Consider the following 26,276-nt stretch of genomic DNA (forward strand, 5'->3'; position numbering starts at 1 on the left):
AGATTTACACAGGCGTTTATGACTTCCAAATAAAAACGTGAGCTATAGTATACTGCTGTGTATTAATAAACGGATTTTTAAATTTCTTCCTAAAGTATTTTAAGAGCACTGCAATAGCTAGTATAAACTACCTATCATTTACCCTTGACTCTGTTAATAGCAGTACTCTATGGCAACAATTTAATTTTTTACAAAAAACAAAATGGAGAAAAAAAATTCCAAAATAAAAACTAGGTAGTTTTATGCAAAGATTTTTAAACAAATATATAGAAGTTATTTGTTTTTATTCATTTTAACCACCCTTGAAAATAGAGTTAGTTTTGGTAGATAATATATAATATGAAATTAAAATAAGAGATAAAGTATAGAATTGTTTATGTACATACCTATATTTGAAAATAAAATATTTACCGTACTTATGTTAAAAAAAAAAACTTTTTTTTTCCGTCCCTCAAATTTGTTGTATTTTATTCGTACCTCAAATTCTCCCGCCCCTCAAACTCTGGCGCTCCGGGCAAAACCCGGTCGGCCCGCTTGTAAACCGGACCAGGACTGTTCAGTGCCCTCGAAGGCAGGCATGCCAATTAGATTTGTAAACATGCAACAAGTTGTACTAAAATCTAGTGAAATTATGAAGAAGTATTCCCAATCGAAATTCAACTACCGTACTTAGTCTACGTGCTTTCGCCACAACAGGAGAGGCAGGCACTCTATAAGAGGAAATAAAGCGACAGCCATACAATATCAACCTTTTATAAATATTTTCGTACAACACTTTTTTTTTTAAACTCCTTTTGAGATCCATTATAGTACAATTTTCAGTTTTAGGTACAACAAAATAATTCAGTTTCGAAATAAGTTTCATCTTGCACTGTACAAACACATTTCTAAAACAATTTGCCTAAAAAATAAAACTTGTTACATCACTTAACCTATAAAATATAGCAAGCTATGTATTTTTTTTATTTTCCCCTTGTTCTTTGAGTTTTTGTGTAGGTCACGTCAAAGTTTGTTTGGAACGTTTGTTCTGTATAGTTTTTAACTGCCGTTTCGTCAGAGCCGTTTTTTTTCCCCACACACAGGAAGAAACAATTTCGTCTTGGGAAGCACTTTCCCCGAGACCGCCGCGCGCCGGAAGAATGTTCGGGCAGCCTCCCATGATGCCCTGCGCGACGGACCACTTCCTGTGACACGCGCCTCCCGCGAAGTTGCGCATCACAGCTCAATGGGCATCTCTTCCTTCCACGATATCCCCGCCCGCAGCATGTTGTAAAACTGCATCACGCCGTAAATGGAGATTGCCTGAAAAAAAATAATAAAAAGAAGACTGAAATCGACTTCTTTTTACATCGATGTATCGCTGGGAAGCGACTAGCGCTTCGTCTTCTTTTTCGTGTGTCCTCCGCCAAGAGACAAAATGTCTGCTTCCAATCTTGTTTTACAGTCAGAACGTAAACAAAAAATAAAAAATTCATAAATATTTTCCCTGCTCCTTCCATAAGGGCCTAAGCACGTTGGGAAGGGGAAAGAGATGAAGGGATAAATTCCCCACCCTCCCCAATACCTTAGAAAATAAAAATTTCTAGCATTCCCGTCAACAAAAGGAAATAATTTGAAAGCAAATAGCCGGCAAAACGGTTCTAAACACCCTCCATCGACAAAAATGAAATATTACGTCCTATATATTTTCAATTCAAAGTCCATAGTTCGTTGCGTCACACGCGAACGAAACAAGATCACTCGAGACGTGATGGAAAATTGTGAACAAAGTCTACACAATTATTGACAACATGAATGAAGCTCCGAGTTTGACGAACACAGAAACGAACAAGCAAACACAAGAAACGAACAAATAGCTGTTTGTCCACATTGTCAATCTGCACACGGTTTTGATGTGATATCAATGCCAATATGTTCACCTACCCGTTATGAACGATTACACATCCACTATAATCTGCGTTACTTATCCTAATATTTGTTTGCTTTTACAGTCCTTTTTGTCCATTTGAATTCCCCCCCCCCCCCCCCTTTTTAATTTTTATTTGATCTCCGTGTGCCGACCTTCCTGAGAGGATTCTGAGTTATGGGTTCGAGACCTGGGTAATGCATGGATATGTTAAGTATTTTTAAATTTAATTTAGGTATGAGTTTAGTTCGTAAGCCAAAGATTATGATCGGCGAACTAAAACGGAGGAAGAAAAAAAAAAGAATAGTTACACAGAAAAATATTTACGGTACGTTAACAAAAGTTTCCTCTAGTAAACCAGTTGCCACGAAATGGCTGTGGTTATTTTTTTTCAAATATGTAATACGATTTTCGAGATAATACTGAGTATTGATTACGATGATTGGCGCATAATTTAATATTTTAATTGATGTTTCCTTCAAGCATTTTTTTAATACGGAAAAGACAATCGAATATTCCATAATTTGACTTTATTTTGTTTCATTGTGCTTGTTAACGTGTGCAGTTAAAACTGGAAAGCTATTCAGGGAAAGGGTATACAAATAACTTTTAACTATCGGGGGTACTGGGGGCAACACAAAAGCATAAATGCCCGGATGATACAGTTTTTTTTTTCGTGTGAACGTACAAATTTACAAATTCCTGTAATTTTTACATGAATTGTATTGTTGCATCTACGTGACACAGGGGAAGAGGCATAGAGTAAGTAAAGGGAGAGGCGCCACTCCCATAGTAATGATCGTTCGCTTAAATTTGTAAACAAAACCCATGCGATCATACCATTTCTTTGCAACTTGACAACGAAAAAAATTACAGTCAAATGCAGCATAGGCCTGCTTTCACTAAAATTAACTTAAAAATTAATTTAAAACTATTTATAATTAGTATAGAAGTAATTTCCAGTACTGTAACAGCAGCTTAGATTAACACAAATTAATAACAACTGGACATGTAATAAACTAAAGAGATCGAAACTTGTAATCTATTTTTTCCTGATGTTGGTGAAACATGGTATGATCCAATTTTTTAAGGATTCAGTTCGTCCTATCTACTGTCACCCCCCCCTGGGAAGAGGACTGAAGGCCTGCAATGCAGGAAAGGGGGGGGGGGGGGATCGTGTCCTCACGGGGCCAGAGTTGGGGGGGGGGGGGGGAGGCCCACTTCTCCCGCCCGAAACGACCGTTAAACTCCGTGCCAAGAGGCGGGGCTTCAGTTGTCAGCCGTAATTAACGACCCGGGCCCCGACATGGCTTCGGCCTGCGGCAAAAACCAGGCAGCTTGCAAGCTGCTTGTTTCAAATTACATGCACGGTGGCCCCGAATCCCTGGAGTTAAACTACTTTGCCGCCGGTAGGGGTTAACGCGGGGGCGATGACGTCACACGAAAAAAAAAAACTCTCTACTTTTACAAAAGGAACCAGTTGCCAAGAATTTTTTTTGTCATACTACAAGAAAGACATTGTCAATTTGTACAACATATGGCAACGTTATTTTTTTGCATATATCAAACACGTTTTTTTTCGATATAATAATAAGTATTTCTTAAGAAAATTTATTTTTCATCCAAGCATTTTTTTTAACAATGGAAAAGATAATAGAATGGTAAATAATTTGACTTTAATTTGTTTTATGTCTATTAATGTGCGCAGTTAATACTGTAAAGCTATTCAGGGAACAGTTTACTAATAACTTTAAACTATTGGAGGTACTGGGGCATAAATGCCCGAGTAATGCAGTTTTTTGTTTCGTGTAAATATATAAATTTACAAATATCTGTAATTTTACAAGAATTTTGTACCTGTTAAAAAAAAATACAGTGCATCAGATCTCAGAGCATTAAGTAAAGTGTGGCGACCAGGAAAAGAGTGGTGTAACTGCGCTATTTGACGCCATGTTCGTGGTGACACCTTTGAATATATATACTGTATAGAAGTCGCCAGCCCAGGTTAAAATTTCTAATACGGTTTGAGGTAGTTGGTTAATTCACCGCCGCAATCGCCACCATCTCTAGGGCATCGACTCGTGGTGGTCCCTAGCGGACAAGTGTCGAACTCTTCAAACACCCCTTCCCCCTCCCGTTGAACGTCCTTGAGCTGCAGTGAATGATGGATGAGGGGTGCGGGGAATAACAGCGGGCGACAGTGCTACACTCTAACGTGCAAATAACAACTAAGACGATACAGGGCGTTACGGCAGCGCACTGCAGCGGTGAAGTTCCCAAGCTGCTCATCATACGATCCTGAAAAACGTAGAGTAAATCCTATCCACTCGCGACTTCTATACACAGTAGCGGATCCAGGCTAAGGGGCTCAAGCCCCCTCCAAAAGCATCTGGGTCCACTATTGTTTTAGTGTTTGCCTTGATAAAGCCTAGCCTCAGCTGGGTCAAGCCCCTCCCAAACCAAAATCCTGGATCCGCCACTGTCTATACAGTATATATATTCAAAGGTGACACCGAGCAACTGTTTAGTAGGGACCGGGAAAATTCGCGGTTTCGATGGTCTTCAGGATTGACTGCACATTCCCCTGTACACTCGGGCAATTAACGCAAGTTCATTGGCTGCTGACTTGTAAGTCGTCTCAGCTGGTTTGTCTGTGATTCGATCCTTCTTTGGTTGAGAGTTTTTAATTGGTTGAGATTCGTCCAGATGATAAGCAAAAATAATCTAAAAGGTATATGTATTTGAATTTTAACTTATCGCCGATCCAATCCGCGAATTTTTCCTGTCTCTACTGTTTGGTCTTCCTCGCGGTTGCGGATACATCACTTCACACCACGCATTTTAACACTAATAGAAACTTAATTTTCAAGTTTTAAGAAATATTTTAAATACAAAACTTATACATAAACTGTAACTGTACTGCAATAGCGTTAACATTAAAGCCACTAAAATCCTGAAATGGTATATCATATTTTTGCTTTCTAGTTACTTTCCTCCTGCACAGATGGCAGCAGCAGTGCCGCTCGTAGCGCTATCTGTCAACTGACGTATAACTACAATTTCTAACGCGCGTGGTGGATACGCAACCTTTTTTTTTTTTTTTTTTTTAATTTTCTTATTTTGATGACTTTTATACTGCCGGTCTTACAAACACCGCAACTACACCACGAAATGTGACAAGGGTTTTAATTAATTTCAGTTATTTCATTGACGCGTGAGATATTCATTCGCTCTAATCCCTGGACTTCTGAAATCAATATCCGAATAAAAAAAAATCAATGCACGTAACTGCAAACAAATGACTTGAAAAATAAAAATGTTGCGATTGAATGACATTGATGATTTACCGCGTGAGATGAAAAAATGGAGGAAATACAGTAATTAATTAGTTACGACTATTTTATGATACCATAACTGCCAAATAAACTTCAACCAAACATAAAAAATAAAAAATAAAAATTAAAGAACCGTACCATCAATTAATTTCCTGATGTAATAAAATTTTTAAAACTAAACTTTAAAATTATGTAATAAATAAATAGAAATGGGATATAAATTTACCATCTTGAAGAACGAAGGGTGTGGATAAGAGAAAAATTAGGACTTGGTTGAAGTCGAACAGAAATGATAAACTAATGACGATATAGGCCTAGTCCAATTCTTTCTTCTGCGATGAGAGGGACTAAGGGATCTTCGTAAATTAACTGTTTATCTTTGAAGATAAATCAAAAGTAATACAATCTTATTTTTACAAACAATATGCAGCAAAAAACTTCTTTAATCCTTTCACGCTAGTGTTTACTCTGTTTGCAACGAAACGCTTAACTGGAAAATCGGAAAAAATACGTGGATTTTACGAAGATCCTTTTATCTGTTGTCAAGAATTCGTTTATTAACGGTTAATTCTTCGTTTGAAAAGTCCGTTAGTTTACTGTGATTTTTATAACCGTGTAGGTTGTTTTTCTCCTCAACCTCAGTGATAAAAATATATATATTCACGAGCCCGTCGGTTTTAATGCAGAATTAGGTGGAGGAGGGGGGAAGGTAAAAAAAATCTGTTGCTTCTTGCAAATCTGTGTTTTTTTTTGTGACGTGTTTATCGCTAGGTACCATTACATGTATAAATGTATATATATATTTTTTTCTTTTTTTTCCGTCTCCTCTCCTCGCATAACGGGAGCGCAGACCACCTGGTGCTAGGACAAGTTAATGGCTTCCCTGAACGACTCTAGTAGAAGGAGTAGAAGGAAGGACAGAAGCAGAGGAGATAAGAGAACAGTCTCGCCGGGAGAGCCAAGCAATTGGATTTGCGAAAGCGACAAGGCGCAAAACGTATAAACGCAGGAAACGTAGGAGGGGGGGGGGATTTCTCAGAGGGGAATACTCACGTTCAGCAACGCCCTGGATATGAAGAACGCCATCTCGGCTTTGCACAGAGCGTCGAATTGCTGCAACAAAAAAAAAAAAAAAACCATAGACAACACAGCCTGTTTACACCTGCGGTTTGTCACACGTGAAAAAAAAAACACACACACACATATTTACCGCCCGGGGCTACGACATCATTGCTGGAAATTTGCGACAAAGTTTATGTTTATTTTATTTTCCCATACAGCTCGATTGAATTTTTTTTTTGTTAGACTGAAACACAACTGGCTGTGTGAAAAATTTTATTACTTTTTTTTATGGCTTCACAGGGACGAAGACGTAGCTTCAGACACAGTAGAACTTTGGTTTACCGTGGTACGGTGAGGGGGGAGGGGGAGGTCAGCACGGATATGTGAAAATCACGGATAATTGAATTCAAATGTATTCATGTCATACAATACAGCAAAATTTCGTAAGGAAGGGCAGTTGTTCCGTACTTGTAATCCAGCTTGACTCGGACTAGTATTTCTTATCACGGGCAATTCTAGTCCGTTTCTTTGTTCGTTAGTTTCTACTTTTAATACGTAGTTTTTAGTTTTATTCCTTTATTGTTCCTTCTCTCATGAATTACACTTCGCGGGCTTGGTTCTCTTACCCCCTTCCCCCCAAAAATAAAATATGTTAAATTTTTAACTGAGAACCTTGTTAACCGAATGCCCGGTTAATCGGGTCACTGTTAATCTAGGTTCTACTGCATATTGTGAAGTTACCGTTATTAGTGTAACTCTTAAGACAACTCTACACTCCACATGAAGTTATCACTAGAGGCCCGAAAATTTCGCGGATTAATTAGGCGTCAGGATACAATTCACCATAATATGGACACTCTAAACACATTTGCTTTCCTATTGGCTGATTTCATATTCCAGTACCTCTCCTTCTGAGTGTGGTCGATGGTATTCGGTCTCCCTGCTGCTGTCTGGTGGTTGGCTGGCGTGGCGGAACAGTGTTGTGAACCTGTCTTCAAAGCAATGTAAGGTATAATAGATGTTTGAAGTCTAGCTGGTGACCAAAAAAATCCGTGACATTCCCGGGTGTCTAGTTAACACTTATCCCTAGGGTACAGACTGGAAAAATTCGTGGAATCATTCGGCGATAGGCTAGAATTCAAATACAAATACCTTTATTATGATTTTGCTATTGGCTTACTGTTTGTCTGGACGAATATCAACCAATTAAAAACTCTCAACGAAAGAAGGATCGATCGAATCACAGACAAACCAGATGAGACGACTCACAAGTCAGCAGCCAATGAACTTGCGTTGTTTTCCCGAGTGTGCGGGGGAATGTGCAGTCTATCCTGAAGGCCATCGAAACCGCGAATTTTTCCGGACCCTACCCTAGGGGCATGAATTTTTCGCGGAAAGATTTCGATAACAGCTGTAGGTTAAAAGACTGTATCATCTGCGTTTCGTGACTGGTTGATTTTCTTTCAGAAAACCTATGTCTACAGTCGGCACACGAATCGCAGTCATTCGGTGCGAAAGCAACTGCGTCCTGAATGGCCCGGTAAATCAAGGCAATGTCTCCTGTTGCATACGGGCGCCAATCACAAGGAAGAAACATCTGGCGAGGTCATGCCTTATTGCAGTCCTATGAGCGTTCAAATTTTTTCAATTTTTTTCCTCTAAATCAGTTATTTTTCTCTCGGCGGTTATGGGCAGATACGATATGGTTTATTCGTAAATAGACAAAATTAAAAATATATATTTTTTCAATTCAGTTTTAATGGAATCATGATTAATTTTCTGACAAAATTAGCCACTTTAAACATGAATTCATTCTATCTCTTTTAATGTTGTATCAGATTAAATCTACGTGTAATAGCTAGAGACCGGAAAAATTCGCGGGTTCAATGACCTCCAGGATAGACTCTACTACACTCTACACACTCGGGCAAATGCCACCTGTTCATTGGCTGCTGACTTGTGAGTCGTCTCGACCGAGTGTCTGTGATTCGACACTTCTGTGAGTGAGGGTCTCTGATTGGCCCTCATTGCTCCAGATTAACAGTGAACCAGTGGTAGAAGCAGCGCTAGGGTATAATTATTTTAATTGTAGCATATCACGAAATGAATCCGCCAATTATGCATGTCTCTATTAATAGCTTTAGCGTGATCGCCAGACTATAGTAACAACTTTATCATGCAGTTGGCAGGCTTGCGACACGTGCTCTTAATTTAATTCCTAACAATTATTTACGTGCTCGGGTCTGACGTGTGTGCTGATCGCTCGACCAATGCCCGCGCTGTGATTGGACCACGGCCCGGTCGTTAACAGTGCAGCACGGTGCAGCGAGACGAACGGAAGTAGAGCACGGATTCAACTGTCCGGCGACACGCGCCACTAATCGCAGCCAGGTCGGGTTTCGCTGGTGCCAGCAAGTCAGTAACTCTATTAAATAACACGCGAACAAACATATCGCATAGCTGATTATCGTGCAGGGAAAAAAAAATTGGTTGTCTGTAAAGTCGGTTTACGGACGATAGTTTAACGTGACAACGTCATAACAAAACATTGATGAAATGATTGCATACTTTTATGAATAAAATAGAATCATTTTTATTTTAATATTAAAAGAATAAATACTAGAAATTATACTAGTAATCAGATTCATTTTCTTACGTACATTTGACGTAGAAATTATTTCATATTACTCATTTATACACAAAGTTTTAAGTTTTCACTTCTGTCGGTGCGGCGCAGGGTACAATGAGCGTAACGGGACACAGCGTAACGGAAAAATGTGCGTAACGGGACAGTTTTTCGTGCGTGTAGCCTGCGTTCATCGATTTATTAGACGTTGTCACGTAAAAAAAATAAGCCAGAGACGTGTAAACATCTAGCCTCGGTAAAGAGCGAATTCCATGTGTACTCGTGTTGCAAATACACTGTCTTATAATACAAAATCTTAACGCGACATTAAACGTATAATTCTTTAAAACAATACAGAAAATTGACGCGAAGCACACGTAGTTTCCGCATCCGCCGCTAGAAAATCGCTTCCGGAGCAGCTACGTCGACTAATCGATTCGTTCGATCTGCGAAGCGTCATTTTAAACTGTGTAATTAATTAAAAGGCTTCAATAAAAGCGGAAAATACTTAACCCCGGATTTGGGCCTTGATTTTCGACAGTGATTTTTTTTTAAATTAAAATATTGCCCATATTGTTAAAACTCACTAAACCGTTAATACAGTGAAGATTCCCTTGTCTATGTGTTACCCCCATATGACTACAAATGTAGTCAATTCGGCAGCAAATGTAACTAATTTTCTCCATCTGTATACAAATGTAACCCTGTAACCTATGTATTCCGATCTTCAACCCACTTCGTTTCAGAGTATGATGGGTGTATTCATACTGTTTATAAAGCTATGTGAAGCTTGGTTCACGCCAACTGTCACAGATGGCAGCAGCGGCCGGGAGGCGGGAGACTCACCCTGTTGACGTGGTCGCGCAGCACGTTGGAGTACACCATGGCGACCGCCTCCAGCGCCATGAAGGTGATGGAGCCGACGATCCACGGTGCCACCAGCGCGGGGCTCTCCTGCGACACACCGCGTCACACACACTGGAGTGGAACACTGTCCCTGCGACACACACCGCGTCACACACGCTGGAGTGGAACACTGTCCCTGCGACACACCGCGTCACAGACACTGGAGTGGAACACTGTCCCTGCGACACACACCGCGTCACACACGCTGGAGTGGAACACAGTCCCTGCGACACACACCGCGTCACACACGCTGGAGTGGAACACTGTCCCTGCGACACACACCGCGTCACACACGCTGGAGTGGAACACTGTCCCTGCGACACACACCGCGTCACACACGCTGGAGTGGAACACAGTCCCTGCGACACACACCGCGTCACACACGCTGGAGTGGAACACTGTCCCTGCGACACACACCGCGTCACACACGCTGGAGTGGAACACTGTCCCTGCGACACACACCGCGTCACACACGCTGGAGTGGAACACTGTCCCTGCGACACACACCGCGTCACACACGCTGGAGTGGAACACTGTCCCTGCGACACACACCGCGTCACAGACACTGGAGTGGAACACTGTCCCTGCGACACACACCGCGTCACACACGCTGGAGTGGAACACAGTCCCTGCGACACACACCGCGTCACACACGCTGGAGTGGAACACTGTCCCTGCGACACACACCGCGTCACACACGCTGGAGTGGAACACTGTCCCTGCGACACACACCGCGTCACACACGCTGGAGTGGAACACTGTCCCTGCGACACACACCGCGTCACACACGCTGGAGTGGAACACTGTCCCTGCGACACACACCGCGTCACACACGCTGGAGTGGAACACTGTCCCTGCGACACACACCGCGTCACACACGCTGGAGTGGAACACTGTCCCTGCGACACACACCGCGTCACACACGCTGGAGTGGAACACTGTCCCTGCGACACACACCGCGTCACACACGCTGGAGTGGAACACTGTCCCTGCGACACACACCGCGTCACACACGCTGGAGTGGAACACTGTCCCTGCGACACACACCGCGTCACACACGCTGGAGTGGAACACTGTCCCTGCGACACACACCGCGTCACACACGCTGGAGTGGAACACTGTCCCTGCGACACACACCGCGTCACACACGCTGGAGTGGAACACTGTCCCTGCGACACACACCGCGTCACACACGCTGGAGTGGAACACTGTCCCTGCGACACACACCGCGTCACACACGCTGGAGTGGAACACTGTCCCTGCGACACACACCGCGTCACACACGCTGGAGTGGAACACTGTCCCTGCGACAAGACCGCAGGATTAGAAGTTACTACACATCTCATCGCTGCGAAATCAAAGGTGGCGCCAGTGAAAGTTGTGTCTCTGCCTCGTCTCGAGCTGTGCGGGGCACTGTTACTGGCCCGTCTGCTGCACCATGTTACCAAATTGTATGCAGAGGTCAACCCGTCATCAGTAGTGGCCTGGACGGACTCTCATGTGGTAATCGCATGGTTGCACACATCGCCCCATAAGCTTAAGACTTTCGTTGCTGACCGGGTTAGCCAGATACAGAACCTTACTGCTGCAACAATTTGGAAGCATGTTAAGTCCGAACAAAACCCTGCAGATTGTGCCTCCCGGGGTTTGCTGCCCGCTCAGTTAATCACACATCCATTGTGGTGGTCTGGGCCACCATGGTTGCGAGAGCCAGAAGAGTTGTGGCCATCTGGTCTGACAACCAATGAGTCGCTTGATCCAGTTGTGTTGCAAGAGCAAAGGCTTCATGCCCTTATGGTTGTTCCTTGTACCGAAGACCTAGCCGCCCTTATTTCACGATTCAGTCGTTTAACCTCCCTCGGGGGTTCGACACGTTTACATAGACCCCGCACGCGTGAGTTGGCGTAGACGGCTGCGAGACCTTTCCAGAGCGGGACGGAGAGGTATATAAACGGCGAGGCCGTCTCCCGCGAGGCAGTGAAGTGAAGTGGGCGGGTGAATCCTTGGTGAGCGATAGCCGGCGACAAGAGATTGGCCTCGTGAGCGGAGATTGGTGCATCGGGGACAAGTGAGTAGCGCGAGGCAGTGTGCAGGGACACATGTGGTGGCAAGAGAGGGACAGTAGGGTGAGGGAGCCACTATCGAGCCGAGCTCAAGTGGGGAGAGTAGCAAATAGCGGACTTGAGAAAGTGCGAATAAAGCATGGACAGACAATCAATTATTGTAATTTAAATACTAGTGTAAATAGTGGGCAAAAAATAGATCTACGATTTATTATTTGTGCTATCCTTTCCCGACATTTTTTCCCACTCGGTACAATATCTACTTTTATTTAAGCTGGTGGGGGGGGGGGGGGTAATTTTTTTTCTTTGCCATGTTTCCCGGACTTGCAGCAACCTGGTAGGGGCAACACCGGGGTCGTTACCACAACGCCGAAATACCACAACGCCGAACGTACAATAACACCGAATACCATAACGCCGAATACCAAATTGACCGCAACGCCGACAGCTAGAAAACTTCTGTGCACCACAACGCCGAAATACAGTAACGCCGAAAAATGTTGCTGCGGGGAGGGGGGGCCACAGGAGCAAAATGAAAAACAACTGAATGAATTTGTGTGCTAACCTGACCTAACATAACCTTTGTGGCAGTCCTGCAATGACATTTTTCGGCGTTAATGTATTCCGGCGTTGAGGTATTTCGGCGTTGTGGTGCGTCCCCGCAACAGCGGACCCGTGGTCAAGAGCGAAATGCAAAGGGCGGCGTCGTTTATTCACGCGAGCGAGCGAGCGATGCAAAGCAAAGCAGTGCGGGATTTCGCAGCTCGATTATTTACGCCGGTTTCAAACGCGCGCCCGTCGCTGAATAATCCAGCGGACCGCAGCCGGCCCGGGGTCGGGTCACAGGTGAACCCCGCGCGTATGACGTAGGCGGGTGGGCCAGGGCGGGGGACGCACCACAAAGCCGAAATACCACAACGCCGAAATGCCAAATTGACCGCAACGCCGACAGCTAGAAAACTGCTGTGTACCACAACGCCGAAATACATTAACCCCGAAAAATTTCATTGCAGGACTGCCACAAAGGTTAGGTTAGGTAAGGTTAGCACACAAATTCATTCAGGTTGTTTTTCATTTTGCTCCTGTGGCCCCCCCTCCCCGCAGCAACATTTTTCGGCGTTACTGTATTTCGTCGTTGTGGTACACAGCAGTTTTCTAGCTGTCGGCGTTGCGGTCAATTTGGCATTCGGCGTTATGGTATTCGGCGTTATTGTACGTTCGGCGTCGTGGTATTTCGGCGATGTGGTAACGACCCGTTAGGGCGCTGTATGAACACTAGGCATTGTTGCACGCCAGCTCTGGTCTCGCAGCTGTCGAGGAGTTATCACGGCGCAGCATCGACTAGCGAACTAGTTTGTTTCGCTTCTGTGCTGTCACACATTCTTTACTTGCTCGACGTTGATAGTTTATTTAATCCGAATGTACAGTTTTTATTTCCACGCATTAAGACCCAAACACGAATCGGATCTGGCGAAAAAATAAAAAAAAGTAACATATTATTTAATACGTCAAACTTTTTTTTTCCCTCCTGGGTTCGGAGGATCTCTGTTGTTTATAGCCTGCCCACCGGTGTAACACACCAACGTTGCAAATATATTATTTATTTTAAAAAATTGTTTTCCGAACGATAATTCTGTAGCTTAATCTCAGATTAAACCGATGTTGCAGTTATTAAAGGTATAAGTCGCGTATATGATGTGTTTAATTGTATATATTACCAAAAAAATGCAGTATTATGTTTTTTTTTAATTGGAGTGATAAATTAATTCTGGTTACGTTCACTGAAGGATAAAATTTCACGTTATCGTAGTTTTGGGAAATCCACACTTTTATCGACTTATGAATGATATAAAAGAAAATTAAAAAATATGCGTCAAATGCTACAGACATACGATTAATTAAAAATTGTATACAACTTGATTACATGCTCTTAGTTCCTCATAACCTTGACAAAAATCGGTATTATATTTCTAAAACTATTGAAATAGTACGTATTAATTTTATAAAACTCTTTATTAAGAATTAACAACAGTTGTATCACGATTTTTTTTTAATAATACGCGAAAATACGAAATTTTGAAAGCTAATTATTTAGGACTATACCCTTTTTAAAGCATCGAGTACGAAAGTATCGGTGTCAAAAGAAAACTATTTGATACCAAAAAGCATCAGTCTGTGTCTAAATTCCCTGGAACACTGTCAAATTTTCTCTTTCATCACCTTCCAATATGTTGTATCAAATCAATTTGGAGGGTTATGACGTTAGCGAAAACGTCACTTGCACTGTGGTGTTTGTTTGACAAGTTGTATGACTCGAGTTTCCATCAAATATTTTACATGAAGGACGGATTGCAAAACGTGTTTGATGCAATGGGCGAATAAAGAGATTTTAAAAAATGAAATAACTAAAATAATGTTAATATGAATGTCGTATGCGAAATAATTTTATATGTAAAAAATAAATTATGTTTCTAAAAAATTTAAAACTCCCTGAAAATTAATTTTAATTATGTAACATCCAGCACTGTTATGTGTTATTAAATTTGAAAATGAGATGAACATTGAAAGAAGTTTTGTGACAGCTCACACCGTAAATAAACCTTGAATTGTGACATGACCTGAAAAATATTAGAGGTTGTCTGTGTGAATTTATTTGACGGAGAAAATTGGAAGCCATTCTTCCCGTCTATTGTCAAATATAGTTGGAGGCGAATGTTTGACAGTGTGACTGGCCTCGTCAGGGGTGTATGTGTGTCAGCGAGGCGGGATGATAAGCGCGACGCTCGCTGGTGCTTCTAGCGCGGTGTCGCCTCTGGACTGGCGCGCAGTCTTCTCCCAGTGCATATGAGCGGTGACCGTAACATTATATGGCCGAGAAATGAAGATAAAGGTGTAATGCAAGTCCCTTGAGTACTTTTAAGAATCTGTACTGGTTGTTTTTGAGCATTAAAAATTACTCCGGAAAACACGTGTTTTAGCCATTTTAACTCTTTCAAAACAAAAATACAGTTTAAAAAAAAACTTTTTTCCTGGAACAAAAACTACTTATCCGTCCTCGGCGAATTCTTAAATGCTTTTCGTAAACAGACCCCACTCGGATATAAGGAGCCGTTTTCAAACCTCGTTATTTTCCCTGAAGCTCTGCGCCCCAGGGTGGAAAAAGGGTGGATGGGGGAGGGATTGTAGGAGGGGGGAGGTAGTGACTGTTGGAGGGGGGAAGGAGTGAAGAATGGGGGAGGGAGTTATTGTAGGAGGGGAGGAAGGGATTGTAGGAGGGGAAGGGAGTGATTGTAGGAGGGGGAGGAAGGGATTGTAGGAGGGGGGAGGTAGAGACTGTAGGAGGAGGGGAAGGGAGTGATTGTAGGAGTGGGGAAGGGATTGATGGAGGGGGGAGGTAGTGGCTGTAGGAGGGGGAGTGAAAAATGGGGGAGGGAGTGATTGTAGGAGTGGGGAAGGGATTGATGGAGGGGGGAGGTAGTGACAATTGGAGGGGGGAAGGGAGTGAAGAATGGGAGAGGGCGTGATTGTAGGAGGGAGGAAGGATTGTAGGAGGGGGTGGGAGGGATTGTAGGATGGGGAAGGTCACCAGCGGACCCGCGGAATGGCCCGCATAGCGTCCACGCAGAAACACTTGCGCGCAGCGGGAAGAGAGCGCTCTGCACTCCACGCCGCGATGCATAATGCACACCACCCAGGAAGACCGGCCGATAGGGGTAGGAGGGGGGGAGGCGGTGCGACCCGACCGGGCACAACAGAAAGCACTCAGCTAGCTAAATGGCGACCCTCGAACCTCCCACTCCCCCCACCACTCCTACCACGGGCCACCACGTCACCGCTTCTGTCAGAGCCGCCCGCCAATCAGGCCTTGTTACCGAACTATTCCCGGACTGCCCCCCGCCAACCGAACATTTCCGTAGCAGTCACCCGTCTCCGTGACAGTTACGAGGTTTTTACCCCCCCCCCCTCTCCGAAGTGCAAACCATCTACACAGACCCGCTATGTGCTGCAAATGGCTAAATTTACCGCACTTTAGGGTGTTATGTCACGTTCCGGATCATTATTTTATTTCTACATTTAACATGGTTAAACTTGGATTATGTCTGAGTGGCCGAGCTTCAACGAAAAGAATATATATATATATATATATATATATATATATATATATATATATATATATATATATATATGGGAAGGAAAAAAAATTAACCTCCGCGATACAACAGCGCGATTTTTCATATGACTTGTTTATACGCGTAAGGTTAAATTATTCCCCGAGACTGATGTATTATTACACTCTTTTTTTTTTGGTTTATGTAAAGTATAATTAGTACAGAGAAACCGTCAGAGTATATGACTCCCACGTAAACTATACGATCTCAGATACATACCTTCTGATCTGAGAAAGGGCCACGCCTACCAAGTAACGTTATTGCGTTTTCATGTTACGTAATAAATCTTCGGGGCCGCATGCAGCCTCTGTACCATCGCTGCAAAGAGGCATTCGGTGCGGTCTCGAAGAGGCGATGAGTCTGCTTTGACCTCATTCCAAAAATTTTATATGGAGCTTCTCTCTCCTCCAACCCTTTTCCCTCTTTGCGCTCCCTTCCTCTCCAATTTAATTGGAACGCTTGTCGGGTTAGCCGACGCAGCTTTGGGAGGATGCGGGGGGGGGGGGGGGTGAGTTGAAAAGGGTTTAAATAAGGAGAATGGGGCGCATGGTCACAGAGGACTGGGTAAGAGGGGGTGGGGGGGGGAATAGGCATTCTCCTCGCATTCTTCCCCGGGGCTGCAAGAACTGCTACGAAGAGTTCATTAAAGAGAAATTAGTTTGGAAAAAAAAAATGCGCTTGGAAAAAGTATGCTTTTTTTTTCGCACAGTGTGTGGCGGAGAAAAATCAATTTCGCGGCCTTCATTTCCAACAAAACAATCATTAAGCAGACAACTGCAACATTTTATTTTTAAACATAATGAAATACTGCAGCACTTTTGGCTGTACCTAATTTTTCTACACACACACACACACAAAATTTATTATCTCTGGTTCATAATTACATAGTAACTTGAGGTAAAAAAAATGCTTGCGATGCTTTCAAGCACTTCAGAGAATTGTTAAAATGTTCTTTCTAGTTTACTTCCCGCAAAGAGAGAGTTATGTTTTTTAAAACACCGGCCATTAAAAAAAATTGTGCTGAGGCGGCGGCCGAGTTACAGACGATGGAACGTTAAGTTTGAATGTTTTATAGTCGACGTGTGACAAACATTCCCGTCGACAAACTCCGCGACACGCAACTCAAAACGAAGCATTGTCTTTCGCTGGTCCCAACTGACAGCTCGCGGTGCAAGTAGTTCCATACCGTACACAGAGAGAAAGGTTTGTTTGAATCAAACAAATACTTGTTTACATATGGCGAAACAAATATTTACTTGGTGGAACAAAATATTTTGTTAGTTTAACCAAACTCGGTAAGTAAGAAAAATAATTTGTTACACCTAACCAAATGTACATTTGAGTTGACAAAATCATTTTGTTGGGCCAACAGAATCTTTCCTGCTACAAAATATTTGTTTGAATTAACAAAATATGTTTATTTCGCCATATACAAATATTTTGTTGAGGCAAACAAACCTTTCTCTCAGTGATAACACTAACACCACGAAAGAAAACATCGTCGAAGCCTCGAGAGGCGGCAGATATCGTTCACAGCACCCAGGATCACCTCTGCGCGGAACCGAAGCAATCGCCAACAAAGAAAATGGCGGACGGATCGACCTGGAAAGTTGGTCAGGGAACCCAGGCGTCGCCGTGGGAATATCTCTGCAGAAAGTGTACAGGGGCGAGATGATTCTGCACTGGGTGTCCGCTGCCTTTCGCTGACCTTCCTCTATATACCTAGGAGCGAAGAGACAACCGGTGTCGGATACAGGTTATTTTCTTCTCCCGGGGCAGAAATTGTGATTGACGCTCCCTCCACCAAACAAAAAAAGAAAAAAAAGAAAAGACAAACTTTAAACGTATCAGCCATAATTCGTTTTTGATGCCGCGCAAACACACTATAAATCGAGTTAATAATGATCTCATTGAAAACACGAGTAGGTATCTATAACGAGTAAAATATAAATATTGGTAGATATTAAATAATAACTTTTTTTATTGAATTGAATAATTATTTTATTTCAATTCACACTTTTTTGTGGTCTACCCCCCCCCCCCCACCCCCCGGCAAGATCCCTCTAGATACGTCCTTGGGGACAACACAACTCATGCCTAAGCCCAGGAAAGAAATTTTACAAAAGTGAAAATCCCCGAACCGGCAAAGAATCTATCCGAGGACCTTTAGCTCAACAGTCAGAATGGTGGATGTATGAGCAGAATGGAATGAGGGGGAAGGCTGATGACTATGAAGAGGAGGTGATGTCGGTGATGTTAAAGTACAAAGGCGATGATGACATAATCCAAGATGACAGTGGAGATATAAGTCAAAGGCGATAACACAATCCAAAATGGCAGAAAGTTCTAGAATTCACAATGGAGGGAAATGAGTCATTTTTTTTATTAAAATTGAAATGATGGCTTCTGGGTAATTTTTAATTACAAACGAGCCAACGATCCCCCTTCCCCTTTTCTAATAAACAGTAATTTTTTTTTTTAATTTTGGTTTTAATTTTGACAATACTGAATGTGACAAGAGTTGTGACCTATTCAGAAAATTACAAATCTGCACCCACGTCTTACCCGGGACTTGAACCCGCAACCTCGCGCCGAAAAAAACGTGCATCTGACTGCACTTCGGAGGTCGGCGAACACAATACATAGGCTATATACAGTGATGTAACTACACTAGTTTCCACCCGGGGCAAAGAACTCAACATGGCGCCCCTTTTTTTCTCAAACCAATCAAAACGAAACCTTCCCCGACAACACCTCATGTCGCCACCACGTATCGATTTCACCATTCAAAATATTTTTGATTCAACTTAGATGACAAACAAATAGATTTATTTGCAGCCATTTTATCTTTAATACATCGCAAGTTGGATACTACGCGAAAAATACCAGTTTTTTTTGTAAATATCTAACGATATGGTATATATTATCTTTCAGTACAAATAATTAAGTTCATCTGCCCTCCAACTATTATTTTGTATGTTCTAACACTACGATATTCAAGCTAATATCTACAGTAAGAATTGATCTGCCAGATTAGCGCCCCCCCCCCCCCCAATGCGGCGCCAGGGGCACGAGCCCCCGTCTAAATGCGTCCCTGAACCCACGTGTGATAACTGTTGCAGCCTGCGAACTTAAAGACCCCGCCTACCCGGACACACACACGGTAAAAAAAGCATTTAAGAGTTCGCTGAGGGCCGAAAAGTACTTTTGACTTCGGATTAACTTTTTAAACTGTATTTTCAGAAGAGTTTAAAATGGCTAAAACCCATGTTTTCAGAGCAATTTTTTGGCGTAAAACAACCGGTAAAGATTCTTGTAAGCACTTAAGGGACTTGCATTACCCTTTTATCTTAATTTCTCCGCCATATAATGTTACGGTCACCGCTCATATGCACTGGGAGAAGACTGCGCGCCAGTCCAGAGGAGACACCGCGCTAGAAGCACCAGCGAGCGTCGCGCTTATCATCCCGCCTCGCTAACACACATACACCCCTGACGAGGCGGGCCCCTTAATGCTTCGCTAGTTCATCGATTCGTGCTGAGAGACGTAGTTTTAAAAGTAAATGTTTCAATCTATTTTCTAAAGTAACTTTCAAATCCAAAGTTTTCAACAAATTAATTCCTTCTCTCTCTCTCTCTCTCTCTCTCTCTCTCTCTCTCTCTCTCATTTTTTGTGAACACTACAAACTTGTTGAGTCAGTCACCCTCCGAAACTTTCAGCACCACCGCAAACAAACTGCTGATTTTCACGTTTAAATGAAATTTTACTACCAGTCGGAAGTTTCACCCCTGGGAGACATTAAGCCGAGCGGAAATTCGTTAAAGTGGCGTTGGCAGAGGGTTTGGTGGGGAGGGGGTAAATGTAGGGGGAGGGGGAACAAAGAGAAAGAGAAGCGGTGACCGGTTTCGGGAAGTCTGAAAGGAAAACTAAACCCCGGCTCAAGTTTCAACTTAATTACTAGCAACGGTGGAGAAATCGCATCTGACTTGTAAATGACTCTTGCAAGCAACGTGTCCTTAACATTTTTACTCCAACCATTCCAACCCACCCCCCCCCCCCCCCAAAAAAATTATATATATATATATTCTGTTGGCTCACAATTTAAACACGTTTACCTTGCTGGATTACAAAGCCGCGCCAACTAGGTTTCTTTACCAAAAACATTAATTCACATTTTGTTAAGGCAGATATCACAAATAAATAGAGTTAACGTCAGCGGCATTACTACAGTTGTAGCCATTCCGAATTGAATAATCAATACTAAATGCCAGTGACTTTACATGGGGAAAAGATTTTTTCGCAGATGGTCACAATTAACTTCGGGCATCCCACAAAGTTACATATATACTCTGATTTGACGAAGCCAATTTTTTTTTAAATATCAAACGATATAAATTAATTATGACATAAAATATGTTAAAACCAAGATGGCGTCCTTGGGTTCCTATTGCTTCCCCTAAAGAACCTGTCACGCTTTCAACACCTTCCAATACAAAGCGCGTGTGGAATAAAGTTGGAGGGCTATGACGTCACCGAAAAACAACGTCACTTGCACAGCCGTGTTAGTTTGACAAGTTTCCAGCGGACATTTTACATATAGGAGGGGTTCCAAAATATTTTTGATGTTAGATGCAATTAGCCAATCAATATCGAGCCTAGCGAAAACGGAAATGACATCCTTTTCCGTCACAACGGATATTTAAAATGGCGAAGAACACATGGACGATTGAAGAGGTTATAAAGGTGAAATCACTTAATTATTATTAATATGGATGTCATGTGCGAAATAATTCTATAGGGAAATAGGAAATTATGTGTTATAACTTTTAAAAAAATTACTGAACATTTATTTAATTATTCAACATGTATTATTGTGGGTTCATTTTATAGATGTTTTAAAAATTTGAAAAATCTCAAAACGAATTACAATTTTAAAAATTTCCATCCAGCAATGTGATGGAATCGCATCGGGAGTTTCATGCCAAGAAAGTATTCTAAAAACACGCATTTTAAGCCATTTTCAGTCTCCTAAAAATACTGTTTAAAATACTAAATACCGGAACAGAACTGCACATCCGCCATCAGCGTATTCTTAATTGCTGAGGCCATTTGTGGCGGCCTCAGTCGTCTTGATTTTTATTATAACCTTTATGGTGCGTAAAGTTTGTTTTAAGATGAGTAAATTGTTTTATAATATTATTTATAATATTATACTAGTTAATGGTGTATGTAAATTATTTATTTGTTGTTTTGTTGTACGCTTATTATTCTTATTCGGTAGTGGCAACCGCTAGAAATAACCAGAACGATCGAGCGGAGTGAGGGGTGGCAGTAGAGGAGGGGGGTGACGTCAGCTGACGGGAGAAGGGGAGGCGGCGGCCAGCTGTTTTGACGAGGAGTGTGTGTTGACCGCGGGCCGCGGAACTATCCGGGGAGAGACGAGAATTGGCTTTTCAGCGATGAGCTACGAGTGTTACGTTACGTGATTAATATTGAAGATGACGGTAATGCCACGACACCCTCGGCGAAGTAACACCAGTGGTGGTATATGAGAATGCGATATCGTGGGCCTAGTGCACTGGCCATCAATGTAGCGCGATGCTAGAGGCGCTAAAAGGTGAGCGGGGTTTACATCCGACCCCGGCGGACACCGACTACAGAGATATGCCTCTAGAACAAGTAAGTGCGAGAACTGGATTTGTACTTTTGGTTCCGCTGGTTTGACTTGCGGGCAACGTGTTTAAAAACAGAGTGCGGCGATGGAAATTGCTGGTAGAACTATCTAGACGTCACTATTTCGTTTTTCCACCCTCCCCTCCTCCGTAATAGACTTTATGGGACTTTGGTTTAGTTTAAGTATAGTGTAAGAGTGTTTGTATGCAAATGTCACCAACGTACGTTAAATTTAATTATAGCAATTTAAATGGTATCACGAATTGAATTTATAGGTTCCTTTCCTTTTTTACAGTACTTAATGTTGGTCATTTTATTTCTGGTAATTCATTATATATTTTATAACTATCACAATAAGTTTGGCAGGGCTGTCGGTCAATTTAGTACGTTAATGATTCCTTTTGCGCACTGGTCAAATTTTAAGCCAGTCCATGCGCGTCTATTTAAGTTAATTTTACTACACTTTCATTATCAATATGTCAGTGGAGACGCGTATACGGGACTGGCGTGGCGGGTGCGGACGTGTTCAACTATCCCGGTATAAGGGGGGTTGGCCTCATTGCTTTTCGTGAACAGACGTCACTGGGCTGGTGTTTCCTGTGCCCAGGTAGGCGAGGCCCTTAATATAGTCGAGTCCAACTGCAAAATCAGTGTACTGATCGACCAGTGGATTTCAGCCAGTGATATAAAAACGGCAAGAAACTTCCAGATAAAAATAAAGTTTCTTCTAAAAAAAATATTTTAGATAAAAATTCACTTTTTCACAGCAGTTTATACTTTATTCATTTATTAGACTACTGTTTGGTGCAGTTACGGTGTGTAATGAAACGTGAGACATAAACAACGCATAATAAGTTATATCAAGAATCAAACATAAAATTACATACTAACAATCTGACATCCAAGTTTACTAGCCTACCAACATAAAACGTATGAAATGATATGTATTCAGTAATATTAATACATAATTAAATACTATCCTAAAACATATTAATATGTAATTAAAATTTTTTGTGTAAAATCGAACACGATTTCGACGCCGAGTATCATCATGCAGGGCCTACGTTACGACGTAAAAAAAAAATTGGTTGTCTGTAAAGTCGGTTTACGGACGATAGTTTAACGTGACAACGTCATAACAACACATTGATAAAATGATTGCATACTTTTATGAATAAAATTGAATCATTTTTATTTTAATAATAAAAGAATAAATACTTGAAATTATACTAGTAATCATATTTTTAAAATGCAAGAATAATTAACCTTTATTGCCGAAATTGTTGTTGTAATAAGCAATGAAAACCACATTAACTTTTTAATCAAATATCTATCCTCAATTATATGAATCACCATAATTTTTTAGTCAATTGTAACATAACCTATTATTAACTTACTGCACTCGCCGACAGCGTAACGGAACACAGCGTAACGGAACAATGAGCGTAACGGGATACAGCGTAACGGAACAATGAGCGTAACGGGACACATTTCGTGCGTGCAGCCGGCGTTCATCGATTTATTAGACGTTGTCACATCAAAATCCATACGATTGGAGTAAAAACTTTATCGAAGAAAGTGACCTGGAATGATTAATTAAATTAAATAAAACACGAATGGCGGTGGACCCCGGGGTTTTAGGACGGCGCGGATTCGACGCGCGAAACACAAGGCAGGGAGCGAAAAACCAAACACGGGCGATGTTTGCGTACATCCCCCCAGATTGGTGGAGGGGTGTTGGAGGGGGGGGAGGGGGGGTGAAAAGACAGCAAGGGAGGGGGGGGGGGAGTAATTGCTAATCGCTAATCAACTGAGGGGTCGGTTCACGGGGAGAGAGTCCATCACGTGTTCGGCTCGTTACACCAGAGCGCACGACCCGCGCACTGATGTTTGCCTCGCGTTCCGTTACGCGCGTGAAGGCGCCGCACTCGCGCACCCGGGGCAAATGTTGTTTGCGTTGCCTTGAAGCGCGTGTTTGTTTTGCCCGCCGTGATTTAACGTGCGTGCAAATACATACGTACAGGGTGACTCGGAAACTCGAACGTGACAAACATTCTTCAGGCTGCAGATTTCAGAACTAACAAAAACAAGTTGTAAACATAATATATTAGCGAATTATGGCCTTCAAGTGCTTCCTCTAAGGGTGGGCTGGGCCTTCGAAGATTGAGCTGAATGACTTGTTTCATAAAGTATTATCTGTGGAACACTGAGGGTGGTTCTTCAAAATGATTCGTGCAATGGGAAATTTGATTTTATGCAGTTTTTTTTTTTTGGACACACGCCATTTCAGTTTTGCACTGCTTGTAATTGAAAAATTAAAACATGAAGATAAAAAATTCACAGAAAACAAGACTGAATCAGCTGATGTCGGACAAACGGAACCAACGATGAAGATAAACAAGTATTATGGATAACACCACGACGAAAGCACTGATGAACACAGAAGGTTTCAAGTGACAACAGTTGCGATGTTTCAGGAACTGACATCTGTCTGTGCTGTCATCACTGTTTTTTTCCACATCGCTGGGTTCACCTGTGCGTCTCTGTTTATCAATTTTTATCTGTTAAGTTTCATCGTTGAGTTATTCTGTTTGCCGTTGTGCACCGTAAATTTTCTTTGTAAACGGAACAGAAATGTAAATTTAGATATTTGTTAATTTTTACATTTACATGAAAATTACTGCATGACTACAAAATAGTGCTACCATTTATGTTTCGTGTTGTCCCAGTACCTCCAATATTTAGTTATTTGCAAACAGTTGTTTGAATAGCTTTCCAGTATTAGCTGCGCAAGTTAAGCACGGTAAAACAAAAGAAAGACAAAAATAATATAAAAAAGTTAACCTCTGTGGCTTTAAAAACAAATAAATAAAATGTTTAATAACTTCATGCTTATAAGCACACAAATATATTAACTAAACACAGTCTTATATTTTAGTTCAAAATAACTTTACCATCGACAGTGTAAGCTCTTTACATACTTTTTTTTTTACTAGCCTATAATTACTGTACAGCGGGACTGTAAAATTTTTTGCTGAAAATAAACTAAAAAATTGCCAGACTGCTTATACAAATTATATTTTACTGTTATAAAATTACATAATTCATGCTAAACTAAGAACATAAAAATACATAAATTTGTTCGTTACTGAGGTTAGATGTTACTGCACGTGTTAATGACACACGAAACTACAGTAAACTCGTGTAATAACATCATGTTAGTGTTAAGAAGACTGCTAGTATCCGCTCTACCACTCTGGTTCTGGGGTAGAGCGCCTGCCTTGTGACTTGTAGGACCCGGGTTCGCGCCCCGGCTCCTCCAAGGCGGATTGCCCAGATGAAATGGTGGCATTTTCTCTGGTAGGAATACAATCCCTTGCAACAAGTCAGGCTACCAAAAGAAACGGTGGGTGGAACAGAAAAAAACCTGCCAGGTGGCTTCCAAATGGGGAGCCCGTTTCTTTTCTTGGGCTCCCCATGCGGTGGCCATTCCGGGGGTTTCTCCGGGGGAACGGAGTTTTGCAAAAATATTTTTTGTAGTTTTATAGCGTTTTAGTTTTTAGTAACTGTAGCATTATCATTCCACTATGTTATAAACATTTAAAACTTAAAATTATTTTTTGCTTTTGTTCATAAAATATTTTAACTAAGTGTGTATCATTCAGTGATGGTTGTATACCGATGTTGTGTGTTCAACCATTTATCGGTATTTATTTTCTTGAAGTATTATTGACAGTTAAATTTTAGTAAAAAACCTTTGTTACGTAGTATTTTAAAGGTTTTAATATTTATAGGCACATGAATTGTATTCCTAAAAATATTATTTCTGTAAAACCACATTGTTTTCAATCAGGAACATCGTCTTTAACACACGCTATTTTTATATTTATATTTTATATTTGTACCAGATGTAAACAAAATATTCTCTTTATTTAAACATGATCAAAGCCTTTGATACTTTCCAACATAATCTTATAGTATAATTTAAAAAAATTATCAATTTTAGGCCTCGTCAAGCAATGCGTGGTATATATGTTTTAATTATCTTACAAATAGACGCTTTTCAGTCACAATTTGCAAATGCAATTTCATGGTATTAGGTGTTCCGCAAAGTAGTAGTTTATCTCAACTACTCTTTAATATTTAATAAATTATATTCCAACTGTAGCCTAATCGGAATTGATCAAGAAAAGATGCTGATGAAATATATATACTTGGGAAATATGTTTGTGAAACTATTCAACAAGATATTTCATTTGTCCGGATCTGATTTTCAAGTTAAAAAATATCTCTGAATTACGATAGGATTTATCGTATAACCTTTAGTCAAAAAAAATTTTTAATTAATCAGAATTACAACATAGTAAGTGATGACATTAAACGTGGTGTTCTTTTTTAAGACCGAGTTATATTGATGCCAAGCTTTTTTTTTTCACCAACATGTAGATAATACTATTAACAACACATGAAGATCTTTAGGTCTTATTAAATTTAAAACTTTCTCTGCATCAAATCATTTTAATTAGAAAATAATG

General features: G+C 41.5%; 1 protein-coding gene across 4 annotated transcripts in view; it reads right to left on the reverse strand.

Annotated features, from left to right (window-relative positions):
• Positions 1-737: 737 nt before the first annotated feature.
• LOC134537007 (uncharacterized) overlaps positions 738-26,276 on the reverse strand; it is a 221,554-nt gene continuing 196,015 nt past the window's right edge. For 2 of the 4 annotated variants that reach the window (XM_063377179.1, XM_063377177.1), the window contains exons 5-7: positions 9,776-9,883; positions 6,295-6,354; positions 738-1,302 (exon numbers count right to left, since the gene is read on the reverse strand). In XM_063377179.1, coding sequence (XP_063233249.1) covers positions 1,216-1,302; positions 6,295-6,354; positions 9,776-9,883 — 255 coding nt within the window. In that variant the 3' untranslated portion in view covers positions 738-1,215. The remainder of the gene's footprint in view (positions 1,303-6,294; positions 6,355-9,775; positions 9,884-26,276) is intronic. The other 2 variants (XM_063377178.1, XM_063377180.1) reach the window with 1 other exon arrangement.

Source organism: Bacillus rossius, chromosome 11 (genome assembly GCF_032445375.1).
Source record: "Bacillus rossius redtenbacheri isolate Brsri chromosome 11, Brsri_v3, whole genome shotgun sequence".
Classification (NCBI taxonomy): domain Eukaryota; kingdom Metazoa; phylum Arthropoda; class Insecta; order Phasmatodea; family Bacillidae; genus Bacillus; species Bacillus rossius.